This window comes from Mastigoproctus giganteus, chromosome 14, assembly GCF_048544385.1.
Source record: "Mastigoproctus giganteus isolate SK-2022 chromosome 14, ASM4854438v1, whole genome shotgun sequence".
NCBI classification, from domain to species: domain Eukaryota; kingdom Metazoa; phylum Arthropoda; class Arachnida; order Uropygi; family Thelyphonidae; genus Mastigoproctus; species Mastigoproctus giganteus.
This window is the reverse complement of record NC_143588.1, coordinates 82,996,580-83,019,846: the sequence shown is the minus strand read 5'-3', so window position 1 is coordinate 83,019,846 and position 23,267 is coordinate 82,996,580. Positions and strand designations below refer to the sequence as shown.

Here is a 23,267-nt window from a genome sequence, read left to right as displayed (position 1 = left end):
AGTGGCAGCTAGGTTTGAATGCAGCAAAATCTTTTACTTAGGGAAACAGCAACCCCAAAATAACTTATACATTTTGTGAGGGGGAATTAAAAACAGTTAAGGAAAAAAGATTGGGATTAATGGGTGGACACTAAGTGTTCTCTGTTCTGAGTAACACAGACAGGTGACACTGAGGGCCATGTTACACTATTGATGATTTATTGATATTGAACATTTTCTTGTATAGAGAGGGAGGTCATAATCCTACTGTATAAGGCAATTATAAGACTTCTCTTGGAATACTGTGTTCAAGTATGGAGATACTGCACCTTAAAGAACATAAGCTTCATGAAATGGCACAAAACAGCAATGCACCTGGTGTAATTGGAAAAAGGGCATCATATCAAGAAAGACTTAGAGGCACCTTAGAGGAGACTTAACTGAAGTCATATTATTCTGAGAGGGGTTAGTAAAATGAATGAGGGCAACATTTTCTAGTTATGATTCCCAAACAAGGGGTCATAAATGCAAATTATGGGGTAAGAGGTTTAGATTACATTGTAGGAAATTTTCTTTTAGCCAGAGAGTTGCCAATTACTGGAATAAGTTACCTCCATGGGCTGTTTAGTCTGACAGCCTGGGGCTACCTTGCACCATATGGCTAATACTAAAACTTCTATCATTAAATATTTCTTAAAAGTATTTTTAATATCCTAAGATCAAATTAAAAAATTTAGCAAGCACTTAGTGAAAATATTTATTTTAATGCTCAATTACAGGTCTTCATCTGATGACACGAAGCAGTCTAGTTTGAAGGCCTCCAAGATGTAAAAGCACTAAAAATACCATCATAATAAACATATATATATGTATATATATATATTTAGGTGCATGTGTTAATTTTATACACAACTCAGTTCCACAGCACAATATAAACATGTGTACATAAAAAAATTACTGCTTCAACTGAAGCCTCCTTTTAAACTCATATAGTCAACAACAGACTGACCATGAATGCTCTGAGGTGGAACATAGCACTGGTTTTGTGTACTGCAAAAGATTGTGTTCTCAAAGCAGAAATGGTTAGTGGGGATCTTTCTCCCTCTCTCTCTTTCAATTTACTTCAATTATTTACAGAAAGTTTAATAAGAGAGTTTATAATAGTTTCCTTCAAACTGATTATACACAATTTCAAAACTGTCCAAAATAAACTCATCGATCTTGCATTGAAAAATTAAGAGAATGAATAACATTGCCAAATGAAGGTGTATGTGTTGGCCCAAATGGTGATGGGTGAGGTCCTACAGTTTGGGTAACGCCTCCACTCATCTGAATGGAGCTTCTACCATCAAAACCATGTGGAGCATGTCCAATAATGCTGTTAAAACTGTTATGAATCACTGGAGGATGATGCTGACTTGGATATAGCCCACAATTCTGATGGGATGAATGATGTGTAGAGTTGCCTTGAAGTGGTGGTTGATTCCTTAACTGAGGTGGAGCAGGTGGAAATATATGGGGAGGAGGTGGTGGTGGAGGAGGATGAAACTTCATAGGTGGTAAACCAATAACATCAGTTGATGTATTGATATCAGGAAATATGTTACTTAAATTAAAGTTTGGTACTGGGCGAGGTGCTGCATTACTATTATTACCAACACTACTATTATTGTTGCTACTATTGTTGCTACTGCTAGTTGGTGTAGTAATCTGACAAGGCAAAGCAGCACACTGTGTAGATGGTGGTGGTACTCGATGCAAGGCATTTACATTGAAGTTAGGTGCTGGAAATCCTGCATTTAAAGGATTATCTACTCTAGGACCAAAAGAATGATTGTGATGTGGATTCGGAGAAATATCAGATGCAGCAGGACCTGTAATGGACACAGTCCTGCTGGACTGCTTATGAACTGAAGTTCCAGGTGAGATAAATGGTCGCTGTGAAGCTGAAAAACTATGAGTTGGAGCTGCAAAAGTATCACCTTTACAAGATGGAATTTCATGAAGAGTGCGATAAGCAGATAGTGAAGGATTTTTACTGCCATTAAATACTGTTGTAATTGAATCATTTACACTTTGTTTATCCTTTTTGGATTTGTTCACTTTTGTAGAAGTTACTCTAGAATGGTTTGTTGTAGGATTCTGGGTATGAGAATTTTGATCTTGCATACTATGTTTTACACTATGACTGACACTATTAGGTAAAATTTCTTGTGACCTCTGTATAGCTGATTCATTGCCTGTGCCAGTTATCTGCAAATGATTTTCTGCAGAATAAATGAACTGACTATTGGCTGCATTATTCATGAAATTTTGAGATGTTTCTGGAAAGCTGCTAAGAGATGAATTCCTACTTAAATTCTTATGATTTCTTGCCATATCATGTTGAAAACTGGAAATGCTAGGAAGTAAGGAAAAATTTGTTTCTGGAACAGAGGTAGCAATCATCACTGTTGACTTATCCTGCAAAAACTGATTATTTTGGTGTTCGACTCTTGATGCTGCGTTGTTACTCTGAGGCAAATTCTGGAAACAGGGTGTACTAGTTTCAGGCATCCTCATCACTTGTGATGTCTGAGAATTCATTTTATTTTGATGCAAGGAATTTGCAGGATTTTGAGTACTTACTGAGCCTCCTATAGTTAGAGAAATATTAGGATATGCTTTTGCCAGCTTATTCTGCTCATCTATCACAGTATGAGAAAACTGACTATATGGATGCTGATAAACAGAAGCCTGGGAGCTTGATGATTTTGCTGCTAAAGAAGAGGCACTTTCTGTTAGACAATTTAAAAGAGTTGGAGTGGTAGGAGTAGGCTGAACTGCAGAGTGTATCCCAAAGTTTGTGTTTGGAACATGCACAGGGTGATTAGATGCAACATAAGTTGAACCAAAAGTATTTGAACCTAAAGAAGGTGTCATCAGAATAGGCATACTCTGAGTGCTGGAATCAGGACTTTTATCATTATGTGATAGAATTGTGTTGGATCCATGGAGAAGGTAAACATTATTGAACTGTCTATTATCTTTATTTCTTGGATCTTGCAGTCCATTTGAATAATCTTCTCTGTTTCTTCCTTTCACACTGTTTGTGCCCTGAATCAAGCTCTCTGCAGAATATATTGATGGTCTGTTCATGGTTGTAGTGGCTGTAGTAATGGTAGTGGTACTACAAGCAGAAAGAGAAACAGTAGTCAGCTGACATTCAGAATTATTTGGTGTAGACATCTGTGATGTAGTGGTTGTGGTAACAGTAGTAGTAGTAGTAGTATTTGTAGTAGTACTAGTAGCAAGCTGTGAAGTCGGAACTAAATTTGGCTCAAAAGTCTGTGAAGTTGTTATTAACTGAGTGGAAAGACTTGAGAAAGAAGCAATGGGATTTGGTCTGTTAACAGAAGATGCATGTGATGTAGACTTGTCGGTAAACAGATGCTTTTCGTGGATCTTATTTGGTTGCTGGGTTGGTATAGATTCAAAATATCTTTGGGTCTCAAAATTAATAGGAGGGAGCTGAAGGCTTGAATTTGGAACTTTTGTAGGAATAAAATTAGTTGGTGGCACATGTCTCAATTGAAAAGATAAATCCGTCAACAAACTAGGACCAGAAAGATTGCATACATTTCCCAAAGACATTGAAGCTGAGCTTGTAGGCAATTTTATTTCAGAAGGAAGGTTTGGGCATGGTATATTACGACTAGAAAGTGCTAATGTATCCTGATATTCAGACAATGTGGTGCCAGAAGATGATGATGGCAAAGTGCCTTTTTCTCTACAATTAATCTGTTGATGCGACTGCTCTGAATGAGTGCAGTTCTCTTTAGAATGACCAGAAGAAAAATTAGGTACTGTTGAAGGTGGGAGATTTGGCAAGTTCAGAATCCGTGCTGTAGTATAATTTGGTACAGAAATTTGAAAAATGGAATTACTCAAAGAACTTGTACTGGAATTTGGTTGCAGAGATTTTGGTACTACTTCTTTTCCTGAAATTCTTTGAATGTTTTCTGTAAAATCTTTAAACTTTTCAGTACCCACACCAGAAACCTGCTTACTGTTGACTGTTGAATTTCCTAATAATGATGAGCTGAAACCAGAATCAGTTGTTTCTTTAGAAGAAATATTAGGATCAAATGTTTCTCCTGGTGATAACGTTAAAAAGGAGATATCACAATTAGAACTACTGTGAACATTGGTTAAATTTGTGTTCCCATCTGATACAGAAGTAAGGAACAAATTAGGAATATCGTGACTTGATACTGTATTCTGGGGCTGAATATCAAGTGAGGCAACTGGTGTATCTTTTGAAATAACCAAAGGAGACAGAGATAAAGTTCCATTTTCCAAGACTGTCTGCCTTTTAGTAAGGCACACATTACTTGTTACATTTCCTGTTATTCCAACTGAAGAGGACAACTGTGAAGTACAGGTGCTTGCTTCTTGGATTGAAATATTTGCTGCCACACAACAAGACGAAGAAGAAACAGCTACAAAATAGTTACTACTTGATACTGGCATGTGTGATGTAGTTTCAGAAATGCTTGTTGAAGAAGAGGTACTTTCAGAATGGTTCATCACAAATGCTTGATTTTGATCAGAAATGCAATCCCTCGACGGGATATTACATGTAGCATTACTACCGTTACAGGCAATATTACTGCTAGTGCTATTACTAACACTTGCATCATCTACAGTTTCAGATGTAGTACTTGATTTTGGTTTCTTCAAGCAAGGTTCACTGCCATCATCATTGTTAAAATTTTGTTTCCTAGTTCTACACATTCCTGTTTTATCTTCAGCATTCCTGACACTGCCATTCTCACAACATACAGAAAAAGACAACCTTGAATGCTCAGAGTTTTGAGAAATATTGCTATTATTGATACTGTGATTTTCAGTAGTTTTTCTTTGGACATCTTGTTCAACTGGTTGTGGTTCATTAGAAGTATAACTTTCCATAACCACACTTAGTTCGTTATTGGACTGTTCTTCGTGAATTCCACTTGAACATACAGTAGTAATTGTATCCATCACTTCTGAATTCAAAGTGTTTCCAGCAAGAGAAGTTTCAGCATGTTCAGGAAGGGATGTCACTTGTGGGGATAAATCAGGGCCAGCATTACTGCAAAATATTGACTGTGTAGCTTTGGCTAATATATCATTTGATGGCAAGGGGTTAGAACTGAAAACTACTTCTGGCAAATTAGAAGTTGCTGAAGTGGACACTGATAGTGATGTGCAAGATACAGAAGTTGAAGATGAAAGTGAAGCAGTACTACTTGGTAATTTACAGGATTCTTGTGTATCAACGGAAGAAATTTCAGGAACAGATAACTGAGACTGAGATGCAAAAGACTTGGGTAGCTGATGAATATGATAACTTTTGCTGCCATCAGGATATTTTGATCTATTGGATTTCAGGGAATTCTGTTTCAACATTTTTTTATTTGTAGCAGTGCTATTTTTTTTCACAGTTTGGGAGACTTTCTTACTTCTTAAATCTTCTGTATTATCCCTTTTTTTAGTTTTTAAAGAACTTTTCTCTGCATCTTTAAGAAAGTTTGTTTCTGCATCAGATGAAGATGTATGTATATCTGCCTGTGAAACTGCTGAACCCTGTGCTTCTGATGAACTTTCTGAATGTGTTGTTATTGCTGAAGTGCTGTTATTATTTACAGAGTTAGGACTCATGGTTACAATTCCTGTCAGAGAAAAATTTGAATGTAATGACTTAGGTCTACTGCTTATCAGAGTAGAAGGAGGTGAAAAAAGCTGAGAATGTGTTGAAGGAGATGAAACAGCAATATTTCTTGACTGGGCTACTTGATTATTCTGTGAAGATCCATCTAGTAGTGTTGAGGTGGCAGTGGTTAAATTTGAATTATCTACATTTAACACAGAGGGCTTACTAACAATTGGAATAATCTGACCAGTTGGGAGGAGTAAGGCTGATGGCAGTGACTGCTGTGGTTGCATGTTTTCCACTGATGTTACCAGTGTGCCACAGCCTATGTTAATTACAACTGGTTTGTCCACAATCACGCCATTATTAACCACTGGCTGGCAGATGGCATTATTCTGCACTGTATTTAAGACATTGTAACTGCAAGGTGTAGCCTGGGCAGGAACAAAATGTCCAGGTACAACACTGGACGGCTGTGTGAGAAAACGAATCACAAATACATTCTCTGACACTTGAGATGGAAACTGCATATCAGTAGATATACCAAGTGCATCTTTGGATACAATAGTAGGCAACTGTGGCTGTGGTAAAAGTTGGTAATTTAATAAATTAACATTTGGAGCTAGCCTGTTCTCTTCAAGAAGAGGCACTGTGCTATTCACTGTAGGAATTGAACCAACTACCTGAACCTTTTGACTATTCCCAGAAATAATCACCGGCATATTTGATGAAACCGCACAAGATTGTGTTGTTGAAACACAAAGTGTACTAGAAGGAATTTTATCTAATGGCTGCTGCTGTGCTGATGGTTCTAGACAAGAACTAATTTGTTGGGCAGATGTATTTTGAGAGGCAAGTGTGCTCTGAGAGAGAGAAACAGTGCTGGCACTTACTTGTCCAAGAGGCACATCTGGAGTAGCAGTAGTACTTTCAACAGAGTTTTGCTTATCAGCACTGAGGTTTTGTGGCTGCTGGCTGGATGGTAAAAATTGTGACTTTTGGTTATAATTTTGTACAACAGAGAAGTTTTGGCATGTTGACATCACAGGAATTTGGGGTAAGGCTTGCGTGACACCTCCTACACCTAATGTCGAGTTTGACTTTGATGAGAAGGCTGAAGACGGTGATAGGAATCCCTGAGAACTACAATTGGACACTGGTAGAGACATGTTACTTTCTGATGCTGAAGAAGAATTACAAGATACTTCAAGAATCACAACTGGTGGAGTAACAGAACTCTCACAAGCTGATACCTGGGAGCCAGTCTGTGAAACAAGTGCATTAATTGAGGAAGTTTGTGGAAAATCATGTGCTTCAGAAGGTAAAAGAATATTCTGATCTGAACATTTTTCATTTATGCCTTCTTTAAGTACATTCAGTGTAATATCATTTGACTGACTACAAGAACTCGATTTTTTTTGCTGAAATTCTTGTAATTTATTATCTTGTGCTGCATTTAGATCATCCTGTGTAGTCTGCAACTTTAATTCATTATTCGACATTTTACCAGATTCACAGTGACCCAAAAGAACGGCTGCCTGCTCTGCAGAAAGTTTATTAGAGTATTTTCCAAGTTTTGCATCCCAAATCTTTTCAGGCAATGGAGTTGGTGATATACCTGCTGCTTTTAATAGCCTGCTATAACTTGCATTTTGTTCTTCAAGACACTGAACATGCTTCTTTAATGACTTGATCTCCTGAGCTGTAAAAGTATATTAATTAATTTTTATTCACATAACATTTATTCTATGCACTGTTAATTAAAACTATTCACACTTAAAAAAAAAAACATAAATACATAATATTTAAAGTTTAATCAAAAAATTACAATATAAACTCCATATAAGATGGATAAGATAAGTGGTGGAATTAAGTATTGAACTGAATAACATTTGACGTTTACAGGGCTTAATGTATTCAAAATCACTATCAGCATTCAAGCCCATGAAATCCTCATTTTGGAAAATTTGAAATGTGTGCAATGAAATTCAAGACTAAATTTGGCTTCCTGACTTGTTAATAGCTTGTCTAATTTGAAAAGGCTGCCATATTCTATGCACTGTTAATTAAAACTATTCACACTTAAAAAAAAAAACATAAATACATAATATTTAAAGTTTAATCAAAAAATTACAATATAAACTCCATATAAGATGGATAAGATAAGTGGTGGAATTAAGTATTGAACTGAATAACATTTGACGTTTACAGGGCTTAATGTATTCAAAATCACTATCAGCATTCAAGCCCATGAAATCCTCATTTTGGAAAATTTGAAATGTGTGCAATGAAATTCAAGACTAAATTTGGCTTCCTGACTTGTTAATAGCTTGTCTAATTTGAAAAGGCTGCCAAAACAATCTACAGTCAAACATCGTTACAACGAAACAATGGAATTACAAAAAAAAGTTCATTACTATACAATATACATGTCATCATTAAATTTTACAACGCTATTCACTTTCCAAAAATTGCTTGTTGAATCATGTATAATCCATTTTGTTCATAGCACCGAAACAAAAAACACACTGATCACTAACAATAAAAATGCATGATTTCCCAGTGCAGATGCTGTACACATCACACATGTACACACTCAATACATGAGTGAACAACAAGAAATGTGCTTCAGAGGAAAAAAAAAAATACTTTCAAAAAAATTAACTTTCAAGGAGTGTGAAATATTTCACAATTCCTTGCACATAATAACAAAGGTTGCAGAGTTTCATTTTTGCCATCAATAATTTCATGAAGCTTAAATGTATAAAAACTGTTGCAAATTAAATCAAGTTGTGGTGTTTATTATATATAATTGTATTTACCTTCTATATATATATAACCAATAATAACCAATTATAAATGATAATAAATTAATCAAATTAAAACATATGCCAGTAGTATGGCAAAACTGTAGAGCGAAAATTTAACGTAAAAATTAAATAGATTTAATTAAATGGTTAAGTAATGGGCATCATGCATGTGGAGGATGTGTATTTTTGCTGCCTCTAATGATAGCTTTATATTTATTTTCTTAATGTTTTATATTTTATTATTTAAGATGTTAGTTTTAGTGGTAGAGTCTAATGGTGTATTTATAATCAAAATTTAGCAGGTTAGAGTGTATACCGAGAAACCAGTAATATAACGACCCAAGAAACATAAGAACCTATGTACGCGCCTACGGCAACCTGGAAAAAATATATATATATGCAATATAATATAAGGCAAAACCTTACATATCAAAATTATATTATAAAATAATGTTAATTATAGGTATATAGATACATTGAAAGGGAATTTTTTTGAAAGTCCCTTTGAAAGATACATTGAAAGGGAATTTCATACTACATAGCTATATTCTGGACACCGTTAAGCTGGACGATGACTACAGAAACGGATGGCCTGTTAATTATGGTTGATACATTGAGAGGGTTAGCCCTCAAAAAAGTCCCTTTCGATGTATCTATATACCTATAATTAATGTAATTTTATTTTATAATAAAATTTTGGTTTTGCCTTATGTTATATTGCATATATATATATATTTTTTTTTTCCAAAAATAGTAGCACGTACATAGGTTCTTATGTTTCTTGGGCTGTTATATTACTGGTTGGTTTCTCGGTATACACTCTAACCTGCTAAATTTTGATTATAAATACACCATTAGACTCTACCACTAAAACTAACATCTTAAATAATAAAATAATATACAGATGGATGTAATGTTAAATCATATAAGATGGCATTAATCGGATCTGTGTTGGTTTATTTATTTATTAAATTAAATTTGGTATATTTATTATATTTAGTTTATTGATTATGCATTTTACATACTTTGGATATACAGTGAAACTTCTCCTAACGGCACCTCTCGTTAACGGACATTTTCAAATTCCCCAACTCACCTCCATTGGTTTTAACGTGTTTTCAGCTTCTGTCTAGCGGACATTCTCTGTAACAGACGCGGACAGGCAATCTGCACTGTTTCGTTGAGATTAGCACTTAATTTGATCTCCCCATAACGGACAGCAGGCGAGCTCACGGCCCTTTTTCTAGGAACTTTTCTTCCACGTATTGCCTCAATCGTGTGTTTATTTTCTATTTCCGATTCTCTGAATTTTATCAAGGTTTACGTCGTGGTTCTAAACCCTTTTTCAAGAATTTCAAGGCACATGTAAAACTTCTGATGAATTTGGTGTGTGTAGGGGGGGGGGATATGGTCGGCCTTTCGTCTTTTCAGTTTCAGTTTTCAGTTTTGTTCAGTGTCGTGTGAAGTGCACAATGTCTTCTCGTAAACATTTAACTTTAAAAGATAAAGTAAAAGTCAAACTCATTAATGCGTATGATCGGCAAAAAAATAGTGTTTGCAATCTCGCTACAAAATTCAAAATCGGGAAGACACAGGTAAGCGACATCCTAAAGAAAAAAAATGAACTGCTCAAACAATTTTGGCAACACGGAAATGATCAGGTTCAAAAATCATTCCCGAAAACTGTTGGACTTCAAATTGACAATGTTACGTATGAGTGGTTTTGTCACGAACGTGCTAAAAAAATTCCCATTAATGGGCCTATTATTAGGGAAAAGGCTTTGGAGGTTGCAAAATCTATGGGAGTAAATGAGTTCAAAGATTCTGTGGGATGGCTAGACAAGTTCAAAACTCGGCATAAAATTTCTTGGAAAACCATAAGTGGTGAAGGTGGATCTGTTGATACTGGGGTTGTAACAGAGTGGACCGTCAAATTGGAAGATTTATGTAGTGATTTTGAAGCTAAGGATATTCACAACTGTGACGAAACAGGGTTGTTTTTTAAAGCTCTTCCTGAAAAAACAATGAGTCTAAAAAGCGAAACATGCCAGGGCAGAAAAATTTCTAAGGAACGCTTGACTGTACTATTGTGTACAAATATGCTGGGAGACTTTGAACAACCTCTTGTTATAGGAAAACCACAAAATCCTCGTTGTTTCAAGGGCATAAAGTTGAATATTTTGAATGTTGACTGGAAGTCTAATAAAAAAGCGTGGATGACACAAGATATCATGAGCGAATGGATAAGTCACTTTAACCAAAACACGATTCGTCAAAACAGAAAAATTATTCTTTTCATGGATAATGCTGCATCTCACCCGCACGTTGAACTGTCCAACATTCAAATCGTTTTTTTGCCACCAAACACATCTGCAGAGTGTCAGCCCTTGGATAAAGGGATAATAAAACATTTTAAACTTCACTACAGAAAACGTGTTTTAAGACATCTCATTGCAAACATGAACGATGTAACATGTGCGAGTGACCTTGCAAAGAAAATCAGCATCCTAGATGCGATTCAATGGATTTCCTCTTCAGTAAATGCAATTAGAAAACAAACTGTCGTGAACTGTTTTGTAAAGTCTGGCTTCTCAAACGCAAAAAACTGAAGTTGTGAACAGCAATGTGGAGCACCAAGAAGAACAAGAACTTCAACATCTATTGATAATATACGATACTTCCGCTACAAGTGACCCTGGCTACAAAGATATAGACTCGAACCTCACTGCAGAAGATGGTGCTCTAGATATCAACAACATTATCATCGATATTTTTCAAGAAGTTCCTCACAAGGATGAAGAAATGGAAGGAGGTCATTCTGTCGAAGAACATATTAACGACGAACCACCAATGAAAATAGAAGAAACGCTCATACAAATCAATCGTTTAAAAGTGTTTTTCGCCGCTGAAGAAGATACTGAAGGACTTTCGATGGTTTCTTCACTCCAAACAAATGTTAAAAACAAAATTATCAGCCGGAAGAAGGTGCAGAAGAAAATAAGTGATTACTGTATGTATTTTTCTTAAGATAAAGTCATAATATGCATAGCACAATTGTATGTATATTATTTACAAAAATATTGTGCAAAATCTGTATATAATTTAATTTTACATTAAACGTTTATAACGATTTTTCTTTATCTCTTGTGTATGTAATTGTATATTATTTACAAAAATATTGTTCAAAATCTGTATATATTTTAATTTAATTTTACATTAAACGTTTAATGATTTTTCTTTCTTTCTTTTTTTTTTTCTCCCTCAGACTTCTTGTTAGCGGACACTTCTCTCTAATGGACACATTTTCGTTCCCCATGGCTGTCCGTTAAAGGGAAGTTTCACTGTGTGTATATATATATATATATATATAGAGAGAGAGAGAGAGAAAAAAAAACTCCATTTTGGGATATTATTTGCTGTTTAATCCATACAAAAAGTGACATTCCTGTCTTTTAACAATATCAGTTAGTCAGTGAACTTTGTAACTTAGCAGACTGCTGCTGCAAATAACAGCTTTGTAAACAGGTCTTCGAGTGCTTGCATAAAAAAAACAACCAGCTGAGAGTGAAGAGACAGAAAATGCCCAGTGTGTGGGTCCTGTTGCAGTTCTAATATCCTACAAATTGGTATATGTTGGTTTTTTTTGGTTATGCTTTATTTTAGTGTATAGCCATGGCTAATATTTTTCTTTCAGCCAACTCCTATGGTTAATCTCTTCATTAATAGCAACTTATGCAAAAAAAAAAAAAAAAAAAAAAGCACTAATTCCACACAACAGCAGTAAAATTTCACAACTGTAATTCAACATATATTTTTCCAGCTGTATTAAGATGATATCAAATTGGTCATTGGCTCATGCAAATACTGTATGACAAGCTTATGCAACTGTAATTTGCAAGAGCAGTCTATACTGAATTATGAAGTTCACTAAATAAGTGACAATATTAAAAAAAGGGGGGGGGGGGGGGCAAGATGGTGATAACACATTTTTCCATGGATTACAAGCAAATTACACAGCAAATAATATCCAAAAAATATGGATGCTGTCTCTTCAGCAGGTATGTACAATTATTCATAACAAATAACATAGCACTTATTTTAATATACAGCTTGCACGAACCAGTAACCAGTTCGACTTGCATAACCAGCTGAGAGTGAAGAGAATCACTCACATTACTAAAATACACCGAAAGGACAAAATTTATGGGATACCTCGTTGCTGCGCAACGCAATGCTACCACCCCTCTCGCTAGTGGATGAATCCATTGCTTGGCAGGTATATAGGTACACTGCATTCATATAGATGGTAATTCGATGTCTGTATGGATAAATGTCATGAGTTGACCAACTTTTAAAGATGGATGATAGTGGGTGCCTGATGCATGGATCACTCTATCGTGGAAGTGGTACAGAAATTGCGCTATCCACGTTTGACAGTATCAAGAGTGTATCAGGAATACGCCATTTTCGGAATAACATGAATCAGATGGGTCCACTTGACGTTGGTAGTTCGACTGTTGATGATTCTGCTCAGATAGCTGACAAACTGAATGAGTATTTTGCATCTACATTCACATGAGGAATTCTGTAAGGAAGGGAAGGACAGAAGCTTACTAAACTAACAGGGAGCCAAATGATTTTGTAATAAAGGAGAGTGAAGTGGAGAAGAAACTGTTGCAGTTAAACATAAAAGAGGCACCTGGGACAGATGGAATCTATCCAGTTATATTGAAGGAGGCAGCAGGGGAAGTAAGCAAACCCTTAGCCATAATTATGAGAGCATCCTTAGATTCAGGGGAAGTCCCCATGGACTGGAGATGTGCAAATGTATCCCCAATTCACAAATGGAGTTCACAGGGTGACAAATAATTATAGACCTGTTAGAATGTTCTGGGGAAAATAATGGAGTCACTGGTTAAAGAAGTGATGCAGGATCACCTAGACAAGACTGCAGTAAGATTTCAGACACAGCATGGGTTTGTTAAGGGGAAGTCGTCTGACCAATTTGATTGGATATTACAATGTGGTCACAAAGGAACTGGATGCAAAAAATTATTTTGATATCATATACATGGATCTTAGAAAAGCTTTTGATACTGTTGCACATGGAAGATTGCTCTACAAATTGGAGTGGTATAGCATTAAGGGCAAGTTGCTGCAATGGTTGAGTTGGAAATGGCAGAGAGTGGTAATAAATGGACATTGCTCTGTTGTTGTTATTTGGTTTTTAGGAGCATTAGCAACTAAGGCCATACTGCTCTGGGGATATGCGGTGGTCATTCCCTGGCCTTTCCGCATCCTCCGTATTTGGTAGTCACGGGCTCGAACCCCAGTCTAATCAAGAAGCGTGGTGCTACACACTGCTGCTTCTGCCCACCTGGCTACGGAGGCGTGGACACTGCTCTACATGGATTAATGTTATTACTGGCGTTCCCCTGGGTTCAGTACTGGGCCCAGTGTTGTTTTGTATATTTATTAATGATATTGATGAAGGTATATCAGGCTTAATGTCCAAGTCTGCAGACAATGCAAAGGTTGGCAGGGTTGTTAATGATAGTAAAGACAGTATGCTACTGCAACAGGATCTAGAAAAGTTAGGTAGATGGGCTAAGAAGTGGCAACTGAAGTTTAATATTGACAAATGCAAAGTACTGCATATGGGTAGCAATAACCCAAGAGAAACTTACCAACTGTGTGGTACTACACTCAGGGAGGTGGAGAATGAAAAAGATCTGGGGGGGGGGGGTAATTGTGCAGTCTGATATGAAGTTCTCTGAGCAATGCAGATGAGTTGCCAGAGCAGGTCATGGAGTTTTGTCAATGATATATAGGAAATTTGCTAGCAAAGACAAGGAGGTGATTATACCTTTGTATAAGGCAATGGTCAGGCCACACCTTGAATACTGCATACAGGTCTGGAGGCCGCATTTTAGGAAGAATGTTGCGAAGAGTTGCTAGAATGAGTACAGAGAACGGCAACAAGATTGGTGAGAAGAACGAAGGGGTTCTCTTACCAGGAGAGCTTTTAAATGCTTTTAAATTCTGTAAGTTGCAGCATCTGCGGGGGTGATCTGATTGAGGCATACAAGACCTTGAATGGTTTGAGCAGGCTCAATGCTGATGGGATACTTCCACTTGCTCAGATTAAGAACCTGATGGGGTGTAGATTCAAACTGATGAAAGACAGTTGGAGAATAGATGTGTGGAAGTTTGTCTTTAGCCATCGGGTAGTTGATTGCTGGAACAGACTTCCATCTGTTGTGGAAATAAATTTAAGGCTGAACTAGACATCATATCTTGTTTAAAATGTGTTAAACTACATTTAGTTAAGCTATTTAAATTTAATAATCACCTCTATTACCAAAATCTTTTAATTATACGAAAGAAACGCGAAGTGTTGAAACTGGCAAAAATCAAAGATTTTCATTCAAAAAAAATTTGGAGTGACCAGATGGGTGAAATTAGGAAGGTTTTTTTTTTTTTTTTTTTTTTTTTTTTGGCTGATGCTCTATAACCTTGCTTTCTTGCATTGTATGCCTCAACTAATGCTAATGTTAACATTTCATTGTGGGCAGAGCACTGTGGGCGGAAAAAGGTGGTGGATGAACATGGCCGTCGATATCTGTCTTGCATTGTTTCAGCCAACCAGAGAGCAACACTGGCAGCACACATCACCACCAGCTTCAATGAGGGATGTGCCAGAAACATGTCCACCAAGGCCATCAGGCGATCATTAGTCACAATAGGTTATGGGAGCCGCTGACCCACCAGAGTCCCATTGCTAATACCACAACACAGAACTCTATACCTCAAACTGGGCGAAAGAACATTGCACTGGACTTTAGATGATTGGAGATGGGTCTCCTGATCTGATAAGTCCCATTTCCAGTTATTTTGAGAAGACAGGAGGGGAGGGTGCATATCTGGTGGAAACCACATGAAGCTATGAACCCATCATATCAACAAGGAACTGTTCAGGCAGGTGGACGGTCGGTAATGGTCTGAGGTGTGTTCAACTGACACATGCTGGGACCTCTGGTACATCTAGACGCATCTCTGAACAGTGCAGGTTACATGTCTATCCTTGCAGACCATCTCTGCATCCCTTCATGGTCATCGTGCACTCAGACAGCAATGGACTCTTCCAGCAGGACAATGTGCTTCCCCAGAGAACCATGGTGACTAGAACATGGTTCAAAGAGCATTCCACAGAATTTAGCACCATAGAATGCCCTCTCCATTCACCGTACATGAACACTGTGGAGCATCTTTGGGATATGTGGAAAGGTTCGTTTGAGCTTTGGATCCCCCAGGAACGCAACGGAATTATGGATAGCGGTGCAGCAAGCATGGATGGATGGATGGATGGAAATACCTGTGGAATGCTTTCATGAACTAGTGGACTCAATGCCTTGCCATGTGACTGCCCTTATCTGGGCCTACCCGTTGCTAGGTAGGTACCCCCATGATTACATTACTAGGTGGGCCTACCCATTACTAGGTAGGTACCCCACTCTGTGTACATTTGAGCTGTATAATTAGTAATGGCAGCAAAAATAAAACTTTAGAAATACATTATTTTGTCTGAGAATTTTATTTAATTTCAACATTGTACAATTTTTGTCTTTCCCTTATTGATGAAATTCACACATTAATCATCTATTCATAAATGTCTACCACAAAAAAGCTAAAAGATCCTAAAGATTTTAAATAAGAAATATGAAACTGAATATACAGTGTTAATAAGTGTATCCAATTAAACAATTCTCTTTAATACTGACGTTCTTATCTTGCATGGATCCTCTGAACCAGTTTAAATTGAAACAGATGTATTTTTGTCTCTTGAACTTTGAGTTAATTAGGTTTTATTGTAACACTGGTTCTGCTCTCTAGACTTGGTTGTCAAGAATATTTTTCAATTGTCATCAGAAAGACAATCTGATCTGAGTTTGTTCACTTGGCTGAATATCTTCTTACAATTGAGCATTGCTATGAATAATTGTTAATGTCGAGCATAATTTGGGATAATTTGTTACATTTCAAGTTTCCTTGTGTACTTGTCAGTTTCCCAACAAAGGACTGCTGTATATTAATTCTTTCTTCTTTCATAGCTTTTGGTATGTTCTCACACTAAAACTGATAAAAGTAATAATGAGAAGCACTGAAAACTTGTCCACAAAAAATTTCAAATTGTAAATGATGCACTGCCAATTGATGAAATTTGTGATACTTGGGCATTTATAAACAATTTTTCAGTAGGAACTTGTACATTATGTACAAGGTGGGATCACAATGTTTGGAAACTGAACTATTATTTGGGAAATGATGAAGCTTACCTACCTATTCGGATGGATTCATTTGAAATAGTCTCTCTGACTTGGTATACAGAGATTCCAAAGTTTCTGCAACTTTCAGAAGTGTTTCTGATAGGCTTCTTTTGGAACTGCCAACAATATCATGTCCTGAATAATTTTCTCAGGCTTTAAGATTAGGAAACAAAATGAAAAAATGTAGGGAGCTAAATCCTGCAAGTCTAGTTGGATGAGTGACCACGGCAAAGAAGAAAAATTCTTGAATAGCAAGTACCAAGTTGTGAAGGGCTCTGTCACGATGCAAGCAACAATTCCCCAAAGACTACTTTTCCAGCTGTTTTCTCCGAACAGCACTGCACATTTCAAAACATTAAATATTCCCTATTCATTGTTTAACTATGCAGGAAATATTCATAACAATGTCCTGCCATTAAAAAAAATACAACAAGCACTATCTTCACATTTTAAAAATCAAAATTGTCATGCTTTCTTGGGCCTTGGAGAAGACCAAGAGGACTGGACCTTTGTTTCTGGATCACAGCTATAAACAATTCAGTCACCAGTATTGAAGAAGAAACAAAGTGTGCATCAGCAGCTGCACATTAATGAAGATCTTAAAAATGAGAACTTCCTATTCTTTGTGATCACCTTCGCAAGGATCATTTTCGATGGATAAGAAGCCCTCTTTAAACTTTGTGAACCACTGAAAAGCCTTCAAATGGCACATCATCTCCAAAAGTTTTTAATATTTTGTGGGTTTCTGTTACATTTTCCCCTAATTTGAAATAAAATTTAATGCTCAGTAAAATTACTCATTGTGGTGTCGTAACAAGTTTCAACTTGCTATGACACCATAATTCAAGATACATAGTCAGCCCCAAGAATCAGCACATCTTAGTCCATTTAGCAGTAAAGTATTTCATTATTTAGCAGTAAAGTATTTTATAAAGCAGTAAAACTGCATATGAATAAGTCAGAATAAGAAGAAGAATCGGTCAGAAATGCTGAAGGGAAAGAATCACAAGAAAACTGGAGTTTATTTAAGCTTTCCAGTATATAGTACATGTAAATGCAGTTTCCAAGAGAGAAAAAAAAAGTTTCTGCAGGAAAAGTTGTGATAATTGTTTCATTCAACCATCATTGTCTTTTGCTATTATGACACAATTTGGCCACAGCAGCCCTTGTGTCATTAAACCCAATAGCAACATCTATTAGACTTTAAAGAACTTTATGTCAAAATTAAACTTAGCATAATATGGAAAACTGAAATGACTGTCCTTTTGCATCAAATGAAAAGTGACTAGGATAACTAAAAGAAGGAATCAACCAGCTTTAAAATAATGCATACCACATAATGCCAACCTACTTGCCTTGCTTGAAAAGTTGCATGGGGAAGCTTTCAAACACACTGCATACAGTCCACATTAATCACCATGTGACATACAATTTTGAGATGCTCTAAAGGGATGCCATTTGAATCTGGATGCAGAAGAAAAACTGGCCTTAAAGAATGGTTAAGCCAACAGGTGAACATTTTTAAAGAAAGAATATATAATACTTTAACAGAAGGGATACTTCTTAATATGATAAGCAGGATCAGGTTTCAAAGTGTGCAGGCAATACCAGAAATATCACAAGCAAAATTAGTTGTGCTAAGGAGTTGCAGAGATATATTTCAAAGAATACTCCAAACTGAATGGCAAGTTAACTGTAACATCAAGATCTGATTTTGGAGAGGCTATTGGATTGTTTTTTTCATGAAATATAATCCTAATATCTTTTGTAGATTTTACACCGAACCATTAAATCTGGGATCATTCTGCACATGGATTTCTTTCACTCAGTGAGGTTGTGAATCAGACCAATATTGATTCCATTAATCAGTCCAATATCATCCCTGGTAATATTATTAACTCAAATAGCTACTCATAAATAACTAGATTACTGCAAATATACAAGTACAGTGGAACTTCTCTATTATGAACTTCTATTTAACGAATTTCTCTATATTACGAATTTTTTTGCAAAACATTGCACCTTGAAACAAAATTACATGTAAAATTAACCCCATATAGCGAAGTGTTAGTCTCTCTATAACGAATTTTTAAAAAAAATTAGTAAAAGCATTTTTGAAGATTTTCAAGCATTTACTGCTAAACAACCGCTCAAATATACTGCCTCCTTCCTTCCGAAATTGCGCATTAGCATCTGAAATTAAACAACCATCCTTTTAGTGAACACGTGGCCATTGATGCCCGTAGGAGGGTCTTTGTTTAATTTTTGTTACAGTTATTAAACCAAATGTAAACTTTACAATAAATAGGGTAGATTTGTAAATTGATGTTGGCTCGGGGAAATGAAATTCGCTGCAGTAAACCTTTAGCATGCTGCGGCGGCAATACATAGAATGCTACCATAGTCTGTTTTTAGTAATGCCTACTGAGTGACATTCACTTCTCACCTCAACTGTACCACGTGACCTTCCTGTCAATCATTATATGATATGTCCGTTCTCATCTAACTGGACTCCCAGTAGATGGTTTCATGAATTTTTTTTTTTTTTTTTTTTTTAATTTCGTTCGTCATCAATCACATAGGCTATATGCTCTTGTATTTTTTTTTCTTTCTGAAAAGTAACATACAGCATACATTAACCATAAATTTTCTTTGGTGTATATATGAATGAAAGCAGAATAAAAGAAATTCACAAAGCCGTATATTTCTTTAAAGTGACTGATAGGAAAGGTCACGTGATACTGTTGAATTGGCAAGCAAACGTCATTGAGTAGGCGGTACTAACAATTCACTATATGGCCAGGCAGCAAAGTTGGCGGTGTGTGTACCATCAACAGCTGCATTTGAGTAATCTTTACAATTGCGGAAATAATGTCGAAGAGAAAGTGTTTAAGTATTAATGATAATGCAAAGATTGTTATGATACTGACCAGGGTTTTAAGAATAAAGATGTTGTGGAGAAATGTGGCATACCTGCAAGCAGTTTATCTACGATTTTAAAAAATCGAGAATCAATTTTAAATGCAATTGAAGGAGGAGCAGACAAGGAGCGAATTAAGAATACGAATATACGAAGATGTTGATAAAGCCGTTCTAAAATGAGTGCAAATGATACGTGAAAAGAATATACCAATATTGGGCCTAATAATTAAGCAACAAGCTCTGAAATTTGCACAGTCCCTTGGACATACAGAATTTAATGCGAGCACTGGGTGGCTAGATAAATTTAAGAAGCACTACAGAATTGTGGATAAGGTGTTAATGGAAGTGAAGAAGATTGCAACAGTTGGAGGAACAATACCTTAAAGAAGATTTTGGAAGAATATGAGCGTAAGGATGTTTTTAATGCTCACAAAATGGATTTATTCTTTAAATGTTTACCGAATAGAACACTTGCTTTTAAGGATGATAAATGTTTTGGCGGAAAACAAAGCAAAGAAAAGAATCACTGTGCTAGTTGGAGCAAATATGACAGGAAGTAAAAAATTAAGACTTTTAGTCATCAGAATATCAAAAAACCCAAGATGTTTTAGAGGCACAAAATCTTTGAAGTTGACTACACCTTTAATAAAAATGCATGGATGACAAGTGATATTTTTGAAGAATGGATATTAAAACTAGACAAGCATATAACAAAAGAAAAAAGGAAAATCATGTTGGTAACTGACAAGTGTCCAGCACATCCTGCCAGTATTTCTGCCAAACTTAAGTGTGAAGTTGTTGTTTTTACCACCAAATGTAACGTCAAAACTCCAGCCAATGGACCAAGGAATTATTAAAAATTTTAAATTTCATTATCGAAAGAGAATAATAATGAAGATTGTCAATGCGTCAATCAATTGTCAATAGAAACTTGGAGGTTACAATTAACCTTAGAGATTGCATTTCTGAACTGGCAAAAGTTTGGACAAACGACGTCACCGAATACACTATTCAAAATTGTTTTTCAAAAGCGGGATTTGCATTGAATACAGAAGTCGAACAACAACTGGACAAACAAAATGAACTGCCCCTTTCACAACTGAAAAACTTTTGGACATTAGAATCGTCCGGAAACATCAAAAATGAAATAACACTGGATAGTTATGTTTATGTAGATCAAGATCTGACTACAGCAGAACATCCAAATGAAGATGAAATACTGCTGAACAGTGTTAGACGCAACCATGATCACGAAGAAATTAACGAGGACGCCGAAGACGCATTAGAACAACCTGCAGAAAAGTCAACATGCAAAGAAATGATTAATGCTTTTAAAACGGTTCGTATGGGTCTACAGTTTTGTGAAAATGTTCCTGATAATGTTTTTAATGCTCTGAACAAATGTGGGGTTTTATTTGAGAATCAGACATTTTTTAATTGTACTGTGCAAATGAAAATTACATATATTTTTTTAATTTGTGATACTTACCGACGAAAATTGTGTAAACCTAATTTAAATAAGTGTTTTTGAAATAAAATACATTAAAAAGAAATGTAAATTCATTTTCATTTTCTTATTAGATAACAATTTCTAATTAAAAAGATATTCCTCTGTATAACGAAATTTCTCTATAACGAATTTTTTAGCTGGATTTATTGAATTCGTTATAGGGATGTTCGACTGTATATTAAAAATAATGCAAGTGTTTAATCAAGATACTTGCAATAATTAATCCTATTAAAAAAAAAAAGGGTAAAATGGAAATTTTCTATGAGCACTCTTGGAAAAGAATAAATTCAAAATATTGCAGTGCGAATTTGAAAATAGCTGACTTTTCAATCACCAGAAAAATTTTTTTTTATTTTTATTTATTATGTAAACCCCAAACATGAGAGGTATTTGAATCTATAACACTTTGTACTGTGCTTGGGTTGGAGGTTGAGAAGATGAAAGAAGATATTTGTTGACAATAGACTTCTGTAGACTGTAATTTTCAGGAAATACGTATGAAGGACGGTTGTTCCAGAAAACGGCAGTTGAATGAATAAACTAAGAAGATGAAAAGTTGGTTCTGTGAGTTTGCAGTTAGAAAATGGATGTTGGCTGGTGGCGGCACATGTTCGGACTGTTTTGAAAGAGAGAGCGGGAATTATAGAAACCAATTCAGAAGAACAGTGCCTATGGAAATATCTGTAGAAGAGGCATGCAGCAGAAACAGTACGTCTATAAGACAGTGAGTGGAGAGATCTGTTAGAGATTAATCATTATTTAACCTAACTGCCTTCTTTTCTGAATGGAATCAAGAAGCCTGAGAGAAGTTTTGGGGGCACCACCCCAGATGTGGAAACAATATTCGAAACAGCTGTTTGGAAGAAAAGTCACACTGAGAGCAAAGAGAAAACCAAGTTTTTTAGATGCAGAGGAAGTAATATTTGTAATGTGCTTGTGCCAAGAGAGATTACATGTCAGGGTAATCCCCAAAAGAGATATATCATTTTGCCTAGAAATCGGAGTGTCATCAAAGATAAGCAGAAAAAATCCTTTTTGTGAGATATAAGAAAAATCCTTTTTGTGAGATATAAGAAAAATCCTTTTTGCGAGATATAAGAAAAATCCTTTTTGCGAGATATAAGAAAAATCCTTTTTGCGAGATATAAGACAAGACTGAGTTTTAGAAGGATTGAAATCAACTAAGTTATCTTTTCCCCACTGGAGAATTACCTGGGGATTGGAATTTAAGGAATTGGTAGCAGATTTTCAAGAAGTTGAAGCTGATTGGGCAGGACAAGGTTTCTCAAAATGGAAAGTGGAATGCAATGTGCTATCATCGGCAAAACTATGGATAGGATTTCCAGTGGAAGAAGGTCAATAACATACAAGAGGAGAAGAGTGGGGGAAAGAACTGAACCTTGAGGGACACCGGCATTAGTGGAGAAGTTAGAAGACAGAGAGCCATCTACCATCACCCTCAGTAAGCGATCAGAGAGAAAACTGAATAACCAATTACAAAAAACAGTTAGCAAACCATAAGACGGAAGCTTGTTTAGAAGACCTTTATGCCAAACATGATCGAAAGCCTATGAGATGTCAAGAGCAACTGCTTGTGTTTCACCGAACTTTTTTATTGAATTAGTCCATAAATGGGTAACATAAGCCAGAATATCACCAGTGGATCGACACTGACCGAATCCATACTGGCGATCGTTGATCAGACGAAAGGTTTCTAGGTAGTTTAAGAGTTGGCGGTTAATTGATTTCTCCATTACTGTAGAAAGAGTACAAGTAATTGCAATGGGACTTATTAATTGGATGGGAGGGATTTGTCACCCTTTTTAGGAACAGGCTGGATATGAGCAAATTTCCAAGCAGAAGGAAAAACACCTTTGGAATAAGAAAGTGAAAAAAGGCGGCAAAGAACAGGAGTAAGTTCAGGAGCACAGGTTTTGAGAACAAGAGGAGAAATACCATCACGACCTGGAGCTTTTTCTTAGCATCAAGATTCGTCAAAATCCTTCTGACATCCTTTTGACGGAAGACCACAGGAGGCATTG

At 36.1% G+C, this 23,267-nt stretch overlaps 1 protein-coding gene across 1 annotated transcript in view; it reads right to left on the bottom strand.

The window, feature by feature from the left end:
- Nucleotides 1-891: 891 nt before the first annotated feature.
- LOC150075300 (uncharacterized) overlaps nucleotides 892-23,267 on the bottom strand; it is a 53,218-nt gene continuing 30,842 nt past the window's right edge. Inside the window, exon 5 of the mRNA XM_090389090.1 lies at nucleotides 892-7,358. Within this exon, the coding sequence (XP_090245216.1) occupies nucleotides 1,192-7,358 (6,167 nt within the window). The 3' untranslated portion in view covers nucleotides 892-1,191. The remainder of the gene's footprint in view (nucleotides 7,359-23,267) is intronic.